Below are 12696 nucleotides of genomic sequence, written 5' to 3'. Positions count from 1 at the left end.
TCAATAAATTTGTTGATTAATGAAAACTGTTCTAACATTTTTTTTTATCTTACATTAAATTATCTATTCAAAATAGATGTTTTGAATAAATTTGAATTTTTTTTATCTACTACTACTATTACTACCACCACCACCACTACTACTACTACTACTACTACTACTACTACTACTACTACTACTACTACTACTACTACTACTACTACTACTACTACTAATAATAATAATAATAATAATAATAATAATAATAATAATAATAATAATAATAATAATAATAATAATAATAATGATAATAATAATAATACAACTACTATTACTACTACTACTACTACTACTACTACTACTACTACTACTACTACTACTACTACTACTACTACTACTACTACTACTACTACTACTATTACTACTACTACTACTACTACTACTACTTGTGTGACGTATTAGACATAGATTATGGGGGGTATTAGACATAGATTATGAGAAAACAGAAGAAAATGAAAATATTTAAAAAATCACCCCAAATACTCATCCCGCCTCGACCGACTAGTTTTTGTGACGTTTTTTTTTCTTCTTCTATTTTTCTTTCTGCTTTGTCAGTAACACTTTCATTCACACATTTTCAGATATTTATTGTTTCACCAGTGCCTACTCCCTAATTTGTCCCTTTTGTATTTTCTCCTTCCGACGTTGTAGGTCAACAACGCCATTGCCCAGATAAACCTTTTCACTAACCAAATCAGCAACATCTTCCCACTTGGAAACCGCTCGTGGAATGAGTACTACATGGATCCAAGCGATATGGATGGAGGTGAGCAATTTTATTGTCTTTAGAGTTTATCAATCACGTCATTATATTGACCCATTTATCTAGTTAACCCGCGTACACTGGAAATACAAGACAAAAAATAAATAAAAACATCATGCATGTACCTATATAGCGCAATATCCACTAAACGTGCTCAAAGCGGTTAACAACAGCAACACTTAAAATTCAGGTTGAGACGCCTGTTAGGTGATATTACATTTTTTTAACGACAGAGAAAACGCTGCTAACGGCCAGGTACTCATGTGAGTAAAGAGCCTTTTTCAAGGACTCAACTATGCGTCGCTCAGAGCGGATTCGTTACCTGGAACTTATGTCATTGTATTTCCTTTTTTTTATTATTTATTTACTTGATTATTTTCAGAAATCCACAAGTCTATGGCAATACCCAATGTAAATTTCCAGAAATGGATAAATAAATTTCATCTTATTTTATCTTATCTCTTTCTTTTCTTATCTTATCAATATTTCTTTTTACTTTTAAATTTCAATAATGTGTTCTTAAAAATTGAGAGAATAATGTAAATGTTCAATATGAGCATTTTGTACCTGGGATTTAAATTTTAAAAGCTTCTTATAAAACCTTGCTTAGGTGTGAACATGCAAGGATTCAACATTCGCTCTCTGTACCAGGCCACGGAAATCAGATGGATAGAACAAAGAGGCCGAGAGTTCCTTGTGACCATCGATAGAGGACAACTCAACATTAACCATGAGTATGGATTCCTGGACTTTGAGAGAGGGAAGACGCTGCAGCAAGCTGGAAGTAAGATATTCATTTATAGGGAATGAGATTAGCGGAAGAGTAGCGTCCCTTGATTGGACGTCACCGGCGGAGAAGTTATTTGTAAACAAACCAACTACAAGCCAAGCGCTCCAAATACAAAATGTATTATTCATATTTCTGTACAAATATGCATATCACAATCCACGTTATGCATTTTTGTACAGAAATATGAATAATAAATTTTGTATTTGGAGCGCTTGGCTTGTATCTAGTTGGTTTCTTTACAAATAACTTCTCCACCGGTGACGTCCAATCAAGAGACGCTACTCTTCCGCTAATCTCGTTCCCTATAGACGGAATACTCAGCTCTTTGATTTTGGTTTTAGGCAGGTCTGACATCCGAACCCATGCATGGGCCTATTTTTACATTGTTATAATGGACAGTATTTTGCGGCATTTTTTGAGATTTCCATTACAACAATGAGTCCTTAAGGAATTGGGTTATCAGACCCGAAAATAAGTGCACTTCGGCAGAAAACTACCAACAAACTTAAGATTTAAAAAGGTGATTCAATGTAATCATATCCTATACCGTGTTCAATTGAAATTTGCACATTTTATTTTTAGGTTTGACTTGTGCTTTAATAAAAGGACATGATAATAATAATAATGACCAGAACAAGAGTGCATGAAACTGTGTAACCAAAATCTAGAGGGGCCGAAATAAGTAATTAAAATGAATGGTAAAATAAAGGAAGTAAAATGACTCTTATAAAAGATACAACCTGAAGAATAAGTCAAAGGCCGAAACGTCGTTTACTTTGAGTTGTATCGTTTATAAGAGCCATTTTTACTCCCTTTATTTTAATTTGCATGAAACAGCGTCAGACAAAGCAAGGAACAAAAATATCATTTTAAAAAATACTTCCCCGCCATATTAGCCTTCATCGAAGATGATTGGATTTTTGGGTTTTATTTTCGTATTTTTTTTTTTATTTTTTTTTGGTTTGGTCTGACACTGTTTCATACGCACTTGTTCAGATTTTTATCTTACACCGACGCCTGCTCCTTAGTTTTCTCAACAATAATGATGTACGTAGGTTCTCATATACGGTCATGTTATTATTATATTAAATCACCCTATAGATAGAATGAAGTTGACGTAACTCTGGTCTATGTTATTGTTTTTTGCCATACGCGTTTATGAGTAATAGTCACTAAACGGTATTATCGAGTCTATAAACGTTCATGATTACATATAGTTTGTGTGTTGGTCTGTTATACTTCCATATGGCAATGTTATGAACTTCTTAGCCAAGCGTATACTATCTATAGATAGTATGCAGATGACGTCACTCAGGCCTTTGTTATTGTTTTTGCCATCCGCGTTTTTGAGTTGTTCTCACTAAACTGTATTAACCAGTCTATAAAAGTACATGGTTACACAGAGTTTGTGTGTTGGTCCGTTCTACTTCCGGATGGCAATGTTGTGAACTCCTTGGCCAAGCGCATTCTATCTATATATGGGATGCAGCGTGGCTCAGCGGTACGGTCTTTGCTCCGTACCCGAAAGGTACCGAGTTCGATCACCCGCTGCTGCGCTGCGTGGTCTTGAGCCTGGGTTATTCCAGTCTTCCCTCGGAATAGATCCAAGAGACAAATTTCCCAATTGGGATGAATAAAGGGAATTTTTATTTTTATTTTTATTTATTTTATGTAAGAAAATAATTGTCCAGCATTTTCATAATAAAATCCAATTTGCAAAAATAATCCTTGCAACTATTTGACAATAAAAAAGATTGAAATGGTCAAAAGATAATTTTATGGTCTAAAGAGTTGAGATCAATAAAATATTGTTTTCTTGATGTTATGTAAAATAAAATAAACAAAAAGACATGAGCTTTTATATAGCGCAATATCCACCAAACGTGCTTAAAGCGCTTTACAAAGAGTCACTGACCAACAGCAGCACATAACATATTGAACGAGACATGACGCCTGTTAGGCGATATTACAATTTTTTCCCACGGGCTTGTACTCATATTACACCTGATTACGGTAAGAGAATATGAGTAAAAAGCATTTTCCAAGGGCCTTTAGACCCGAAAGCGAGTGTCATACCACTAGACCACATATCAGCATGTAAAGATATTTTATACAAATCTATTAAAGTCGACTTGCTCAAACTTGAAAACAAAAGTTCATTTAACCCTCTCCTTACCAATTACAGGAAAATCGTCACATTCGTTACGATACAACCAACATTTTTCTTATTCCAATTTCTTTTGTACATCATAAAATTTAAAGGAAATGAACAGTGTGTTGTAAAGCATGTTTTGCTAAAGAAATTATCTATTGCAAGCATTTTACTGCTATTGTGTCTGAGTGATATAAAATCAATTTTGTAATAGTTGGGTGTGAAGTTTTGGGGAAAATCCTGAAAATGGCTGGTAAGTGGAGAGTTAAATATTATCTAATTCGATTATTCTTTCAGTATTCGACACAAAAGACCCACTTTTAGAATCTCAACTTGCTGATGACACACTTTTAGGTAAGCATTTTATTTTGGTTTCTACTTCAATGCCCTACTATTGTCGATTTTGCTTATGGATAGAACGAAGTTGACGTCACTCAGGTCTTTGTTACTTTTTTGCCATCCCCGTTTATGAGTAGTTCTCACTAAACTGTATTAACCAGCCTATATACATTTAAGGTTACACATAGTTTTGTGTCTTGGTCCGTTATACTTCCGGATGGCAATGTTGTGAGCTTCTTAGCCGAGCGCATACCATCTATACAACACGGAATGTACTTTGAGACTATGCATCACTTGATTTGTCTCCGTTCAACAACACAAGGAAACATCAAATTGCCTCAGCAACTCAACACACATAATTACCTTCAAAAGTAAGAACACTTGCACTGGATAGAGACTTATGGAAACAAATTAATACAAAGAACAAACGGAAACACTGTTGTACTATTTAGATTCTCGAGTAGATTTAACTTTGTTGTAATGTACACTATTTTGTCTTGTGTTAATAATAATAATAACAATAATAATATAATAATAATAATAATAATAATAATAATAATAATAATAATAATAATAATAATAATAATAATAATAATAATAATAATAATAATAATGATAATAATAATAAGTTATTTATATTACGCTCAATTTCCACATATGTGTTCAGCGTACACATACACACAAACTCAATCACAGATACATTTATATTCATACACAAACATACGCACACACATACACCAATATCACTCACTAACATTAGTAACTTATTCTAACGAAAGACAAAAAAAGAATTTCCATTACACCAATTCGATCAAAACAATTTGGCCTATCAGACCTGTGAATATAAATCGTTCATAAATAAACGCTCCCTCACCTCTCTAGGACGTTTGGCCGTGAGCACGGTGGACGGTGTCTCATTGGACGGACGGATTGAGAACGTGTTTACGTTCGGTGGGCGTGGCTTCTCCATCCACAGCACTCGCAACGGCTTGTTCAGTGTATCAGCTACAGTGGACAGCCTAGAGAAAGTCACCAAGCAGTATTTCCCCGAAGTGTTCAACACGGCCTATAGGTCACCGACCTCGAACCCTCAGAGGGATAGTGAATCTACATCTCCATATTTGGTAAGGTTTATTAATATGTGTAACATTACTATCATATAATGTAAATTCTGCATGAGGTACTGGGCTGCCAGAAGAATAGATTTAGATTTAATTCGTCAACAGAAAATGAGTAGGCTACTTCCAAAACGTCCTAAGTCACATCCCGATAGAAAATGATTTAACAATCTCAAGCTGTCGTTTGGACTCCATAGAATCACCAGAGAAAATTTGGAGTTTCAAAACACTCAGGGTCTTTTTCTATGAGGCATACAAAACACTTAGGGTATTGTTCAAGAGGCACACAATACACTCAGGGTCTTTTTCTATGATGCATACAAAACACTTAGGGTATTGTTCAAGAGGCACACAATACACTCAGGGTATTGTTCAAGAGGCACACAATACACTCAGGGTCTTTTTCTATGATGCATACAAAACACTTAGGGTATTGTTCAAGAGGCACACAATACACTCAGGGTATTGTTCTATGAGGCATACAATAAACTCAGGGTCTTGTTCTATGAGGCATACAAAACACTTAGGGTATTGTTCAAGAGGCACACAATACACTCAGGGTATTGTTCTATGAGGCATACAATACACTTAGGGTATTGTTCAAGAGGCACACAATACACTCAGGGTATTGTTCTATGAGGCATACAATACTCTTAGGGTATTGTTCAAGAGGCACACAATACACTTAGGGTATTGTTCTATGAGGCATACAATACACTTAGGGTCTTGTTCTATGAGGCATACAATACACTTAGGGTATTGTTCTATGAGGCATACAAAACACTTAGGGTCTTGTTCTATGAGGCATACAATACACTTAGGGTATTGTTCTATGAGGCATACAATACACTTAGGGTCTTGTTCTATGAGGCATACAATACTCTTAGGGTATTGTTCAAGAGGCACACAAAACACTCAGGGTATTGTTCTATGAGGCATACAATACACTTAGGGTATTGTTCAGGAGGCACACAAAACACTCAGGGTATTGTTCTATGAGGCATACAATACACTTAGGGTATTGTTCTATGAGGCACACAAAACACTTAGGGTATTGTTCAAGAGGCACACAATACACTCAGGGTATTGTTCTCTGAGGCACACAAAACACTCAGGGTAATGTTCTATGAGAAACACGAGACACGTATTTTCCTCTTTAAGTCAATAAATAAATGACAGAAAATTGTGAAAATGGGACTTAGTACGTTTTGAAAGTCACCTCCTCAAATATAATATGATTAAAGATATGATAAACTCATTTTATTTCATCTGTTCAATCGACAGAATAGGTTTGCTAACAAAATTTCGTTTCTTCCACCGAGCTGTTTGTCACTCTGTCAACCTGTAGTGTTCAGTTCAATTTAGTTTTAGAACTTAAGTTACAGGTCGTCCCTCATTCATTGACAGTAAGCATATTACACAATCGAAATGAAAAAAGTGACTATCCTGTTATGGCGTGAAAAGTGGAACCGATAAAGTTGAAATTGAACTTCTTTATATTTACCCTAGGGCCCAGGTGCGGCTATGTGGTCTTGTGGTAAGACACTCGCTTTTGGATGGGAAGGTCCTGGGTTCGAGCCTCGATCAGCGCATAGTTGAGTCCTTGGAAAAAGCTCTTTACTCACATTCTCTCACCGTAATCAGGTGTAAAATGACTACCTGGCCGTAACAGCGTTGTCTATGTCCGAAAAAAATAATTGTATTATCGCCTAACATGCGTCATGTCTCGTTATACTTGTTACGTGTTGCTGTTGGTCAGGGACCCATTGTAAAGCTTTTTGAGCACGACTAGTGGATATTGCCCTATATAAAAGCTCACGTTTTCTGTTGTTTTTTTTTACCCTAGGGTCCATATCTCCAGGGAATGGACATCGCGGATTTCAATGGAAAACACGTCCTGTTTGTTGGAGGAGGCTGGTCAGGTATCATTTACATCTACGTGCTGGCACCCGACGGGGCATGTCCACAACCCGTCTTCCATAGCGTATTCAGGGCTGGCGGGAAGTTTTCCTCCTGGCAGACATTATATGACTCGGAGTCCATGGGAGATATCGGCATCACGGAAATGAGGTAACTTGAATAAAATATTATATATATATATATATATATATATATTTATATATATATATATAGAGAGAGAGAGAGAGAGAGAGAGAGTGCAGTAGCGGAAAAGGGACGCCCAAAGACTAGATGGTTGGATAAAGTAAAGGATGATATGAAAGAACTGGGCCTGGAGGAAGATGATGCTATGAACTGAACGAGATGCATGGAGATGTGGCATTCATTTTGGCATCCCTGCAAAATGCGGTATAAGCTGAATGAAGAAAATATAGTACAATATACACGCAATGTGCTCAAAGCGCTTCACAAGGGGTCATAAGTCAACAGCAACACTTTACACATCTGCCACGAGACATGATGCCTTTAAGTGGAAGTTGTTTCTGCCAGGCATTTGTTTTAGACGGGAATACGGTAAGAGAAACCAGGTCAAGAGCCTTTTCAAAGAACTCAGATTTGCGCCACCAACAACGGGACTCGAATCAGGGACCTACTTGAATAACGCTTGAGCTTTTATATAGCGGAATATCCACTAAACGTGCTCAATTCGCGTTAAAAGGGGTCCCTAGCCAACAGCAACACTTAGCATGTAGGAGACATGACATGACGCCTGTTAGGCGATGGTACATGTTACAATTGCTTCGCACAAAGACAACACTGTTAACGCCATGTACTCATTTTACACCTGAGCACGGTGAGAGATTGTGAGCAAAGAGCCCTTTCCAAGGAGTGAACTATGCGCCGAGCTAGGCTCGAACCCAGGACCTTCCGATCCGAAAGCGAGTGTCATACCACAAAACCAAACAGCCCGACTACAATATAAATACAATAAGAAGAAAGTGAAAATGAGGGCCTGTCGATAACTCAGTTGAGAGAGCACACGCTTTAAGGGAAAAGGGAGCGAGATTATTCCCAAATATAGTTGAGATTGTATCTCACTCCTCTCTATACTCAGCCGTGATTGGGTATCTGGTTCTGTTAGAATTGGCGAAAAGTACGTTATAATACTAATGTTCTATCCAAAGGGTATCAAACAATTGCTATAACCCGTTTCACGCTACAAAACCTGGAATAAATTCCGATCCTTATATAGGACTTATGACCCTGATGTTCTACAAAAGACCGTATAAGCAATGGGGATGATTACCTTTCCATGTGCTTGAAGTCATTGGTCACATTGAAAAGAGTTCTCAAAATAACCCACTCAGTAAAAAGTGTTCGAGAATTATCCGTCACAATAGGATTCAATAGTTTGATGCCACGTTCGCCCAGCAACGAACAGCTTGGTTCAGAACAAATCGGTATTTTTTATTCTTCATTCTGGCGCGAATTTTTTCACATGTCATGCGATCAGAATGTATACAAGTCAAAACATGATCAGATTTACAATGTTTTTCTCCTCTGGATACAATTTTATGTTCGTCGGAGTAGCATTTCAAAAGGACGTCCGCCATTGTTCCGATAGTTTAGAACCAGTTACTAAGTTATTATGCGTCATTACGAGGGAAGTGACGTCACGACTGTTGAAGCCTATTTTTACAACTTTCGAAATCACAGCCGCGTGTTTACATTCATAGAGAAAAGTCCAATCGTTGTACAGCAACAAATCATGTGATCGATGACTAAGTCGGACGAAAACATGACTATAGATCGCTCCTATTGCTATAGTCCGTCTCACGCTACAGAAAACCTCCCGCTCTATGAACCTTATTGCTCTCAAGGACTACAAATGACCCTTTAATTAACCAGTACATTTTTGACCAGTCAAAACACAGAATTTGTCACACACCTTCACACGTGCTCGGACAAACATGGTTGTTTATTTATTAACTATAACATGAAAGATATCGACCTCTCTCTGACCATTGTTATAGTTTATATACCACAAATGGGTGATTAGTTATCACACGATTTTCTCGATCATATTATAATTGTTTAAGTTTACACTGTTTTTTTTTTGTGTTGGTTCTATTATTACTATTGATCAAACGGTAGAACAGTGGGTAATTTACTTAGACACATGCCATCGATAATAAAGCATGTGTAGTTTTCTATGCTTACCAATCCCTACCATTGTTTACATTATGACGACTGTCCAAGAGACGTGGTTATCTAAACGTCTATTGCTATAGTCAATTTCATACTACAGAAACAGGGATAACCTCCCGCTCTTTGAACCATAGTATGTACAAATGACACCTTTTATTTAAACCCATTTTTCTTTTGTCTACAGATTCCTTCAGGATATTGACCTGAGTCCAGTGCTAGTGGTCACGTCTGGTATCAGCAACAGTGTCAGTGTGTACTCCGTGGAGGAGGGGCCATTTGATTCGGACACAGTCTAGATGAAATCACGTATAATAACGATAATAAGTTTATCCACAGATTGCCATTTCGAATATAAAAATTCACCTTAAGATTTGTATATGTAATGATTAAAGTAGTTTACTATTCATCTATGAAGTGCTGTTGTCAATAATGAAGGTTAGATCTCTTTACGTTGTATTCTTTCAACCATACAAAAAGTCTTGAGCGTTTATATAACGCAATATCTACTAAACGTGCTCAAAGCGCTTTACAAAGGCTCCCTGACCAACGGCAACGCATAACATGTAGACCGAGACATGACGCATGTTAGGCGATATTACAATTTTTTTTTCCCGACAAAGACAACACTGTTAATGGCCAGGTACTCGTTTTAGACTTGGGTACGATGAGAATATGTGAGTAAAGAGCCTTATCCAAAGAATCAACTATGCGCCGAGCGAGGCTCGAACCCAGAACCTTCAGATCCCAAAGCGAGGGTCATACCATTAGACCACATAGACGCACATGAAGATGTCAAGGAGTTTTACAAAAATCAACCAATCAGATTTGGACTTTTCCAGTTTTCTGTACTCAGGAAATAATAAAAAAGGGTTTCTTTCAAGACAAATGATATGTTTCAGTGAATGGCATAATCAGTCGGATGGTGAAAAAGGTTTGAACTGAGATATTGCCAAGTTTAGTTAGAAGGTCAATTTTGATCAAAAATGAGTTCTTGTCATAAATGATTAAATCAACCCTTTTTCTACATCTAAGGACATACCAAAACTTAATTTCACTTCTAAATATTTTTACATCTAGTAGTCAAGTTGAAAAAGTATGAAATTTGAGAAAAGTTGCTGGATACCTTTCCCATAACTTCATGAAAAAACACCCGATTTACTTCAAATGAAGATTTAAATGCTCCGGTGAGCATATTCTTTCAGATAATGCAAATCCAAAAATGTTCACCTTCCGATTGATGACTGACACATATAGGTAGAATGAAGTACAGTTCAAGTACAGTTCATCATAATAGGATTCAATAGTCTGATGTCACGTCCGCCCAGCAACCAGCAGATTGGTTCTAAACAAAGAAAATTGGTACTTTTTATGCAGGATAGAACTTTTTCACATGTCATGTGATCAGCATGTATACATCTCACAACATGATCAGATTTATAATGTTTTTCTCCTCTAGATACACTTTTATGCTCTCATAAGGGCGTCCGCCATTGTTCCGATAGTTTAGAAGCAGTTACTAAGTTACCAATCGGCAATACGAGGGAGGTGACGTCACGACTGTTGAACCCTATTTATGGTCAAGGAGAAAAGAAAACAATGCGTACCGTAATCAGGTGAATTTATTAAGACTGCAACACATAGTACATATGAGGCCAAAGAGGATTGACTAGCGTTTTCATTCATGGAATGGAGCATAACATATATTCTATAAATACATATTATGAAATACAGGGTGTTTCAATAAAATTGGAACGATTCATGTACACTTGTTTTAGTCGAGTTCTTTTGAAATGCGCACATTTTAGGGATCAGTTGTAGAGGGTGATCCAATAAAATGTGAACCCCTCATGAACTGTATGATGTCTTTTAATTGAAGTGTACACACTTTAGATTGGCTAAGACAGGGTGACCCAATAAAATGTGAACACCTCATGAATTGTATGATGTGCATAATTGAAGTGTACACATTTTAAATTGGCTAAGCGTGATTCAATGAAATTTGAACCGTTCATTCTGTGTACTCTAGAAAAAAACCTATATTTTGAAATTTCGTCAGAAAGCTTGTCCTTTAAATATCGATCATTTTAAAGACCCTCATCTTGGAAAAAAAAAAACCCAAAAAAACCTCTCAAACTTGAGACTAATTCAATCAATTTGATTTTTTAAAAGCAACCTGTACTCGTAATAAAGACCACAGATTGACTATTTCTGTTGCGTGTGGAACCGGAAAGGCCGTTGCTAGGCATGTGTGACGTCACACTTTATATCTCATTAGCATGCAACTCTTCAGTCTTCAAACTTTCTGCGTCTTGTGTGGAACTGGTATGGCCGTTGCTAGGTAGGTGTGACGTCACACGCTTTGTCTCATTAACGTGCAACTCTTCAGTCTTCAAAAATACTTTCTGCGACATTCAATTGGATTCAAAAGTCTGATGTCATGTCCGTCCAGCAACAAGCAGCTCGGTTCTTAACAAGGAAAATCGGTATTTTTTATTCTTTATGCTGGCTAGAACGTTTTCACATGTCATGAGATCAGAATGTATAAAAGTCAAAGCATGATCAGATTTATAATATTTTTCTCCTCTGGATACACTTTTATGCTCGTCGGAGAAATATTTCATAAGGGCGTCTGCCATTGTTCCGATAGTTCAGAACCAGTTACTAAGATACTGTGCGTAATTACCAGGGAAGTGACGTCACGACTGTTGAAGCCTATTGAAATGAGACGTGAACTATGACAACTGAAAAATAATTATACATCGACAGCTATTCATAGCAACTAACCCAACACATTACAGGCAGGGTTCTATTATGATGTATAAACAAGCACGAGCATTACTATATTCGACGTGCACATATTTGCAGGTCTGATAGCATAACAGCAGTTATGGGCTTGAATTGTAACATTGTTATAATGGACAATATTTACATTGATTTGAGAGCATGCCCATTATAACAATGAGCCCATAACACTTTGTGTTATCAGACCTGCACATTGTGCACACGTGGATAATATCCCTTTCATTATGGGGAAAATTCGATTTTACTATAGAATCAAAGCAAAAATATAATGAGCCGCCTTATTACCCTTTGAAAAAAAAAGAGGGAAGTGTTCAGGAGTTAGTAATTTTTACCTACGCGTCCGGTTTTCTAAAAATAGATCTGGAGGCCCAGTGATTTTACCACAATGATAATTCGTTTTAAAAAACTGTTTATAAGTCGCTTGCAACACATTAAGGTCATATCAGCGCCATTAAAAAGGAACAAATTGAGATAGTAAAAAGTTCTAGAATTACAATTAAAGCGCCCAAGAAAAGGTAAGACAAAGGGAATTTGGTTCAAATAGGAAAAAAACACAGATGTAGATTCCAAGAGCACACAGTCAAAG

At 36.8% G+C, this 12696-nt stretch overlaps 1 protein-coding gene across 1 annotated transcript in view; it reads left to right on the top strand.

The window, feature by feature from the left end:
- The window catches only part of LOC144965037 (mesenchyme-specific cell surface glycoprotein-like), a 15950-nt gene extending 6232 nt beyond the window's left edge, over window positions 1–9718 (top strand). The window contains exons 7-12 of the mRNA XM_078899910.1: window positions 691–805; window positions 1413–1586; window positions 4042–4098; window positions 4966–5207; window positions 7048–7271; window positions 9493–9718. Of these exons, the coding sequence (XP_078756036.1) occupies window positions 691–805; window positions 1413–1586; window positions 4042–4098; window positions 4966–5207; window positions 7048–7271; window positions 9493–9604 (924 nt within the window). The 3' untranslated portion in view covers window positions 9605–9718. The remainder of the gene's footprint in view (window positions 1–690; window positions 806–1412; window positions 1587–4041; window positions 4099–4965; window positions 5208–7047; window positions 7272–9492) is intronic.
- The last annotated feature ends 2978 nt before the right edge of the window (window positions 9719–12696 follow it).

The sequence above is a fragment of the Berghia stephanieae genome, chromosome 2, assembly GCF_034508935.2.
Source record: "Berghia stephanieae isolate SIO BIC M18660-M18661 chromosome 2, UCSD_Bste_1.3, whole genome shotgun sequence".
NCBI classification, from domain to species: domain Eukaryota; kingdom Metazoa; phylum Mollusca; class Gastropoda; order Nudibranchia; family Aeolidiidae; genus Berghia; species Berghia stephanieae.
This window is presented reverse-complemented; position numbering and strand designations above follow the sequence as displayed.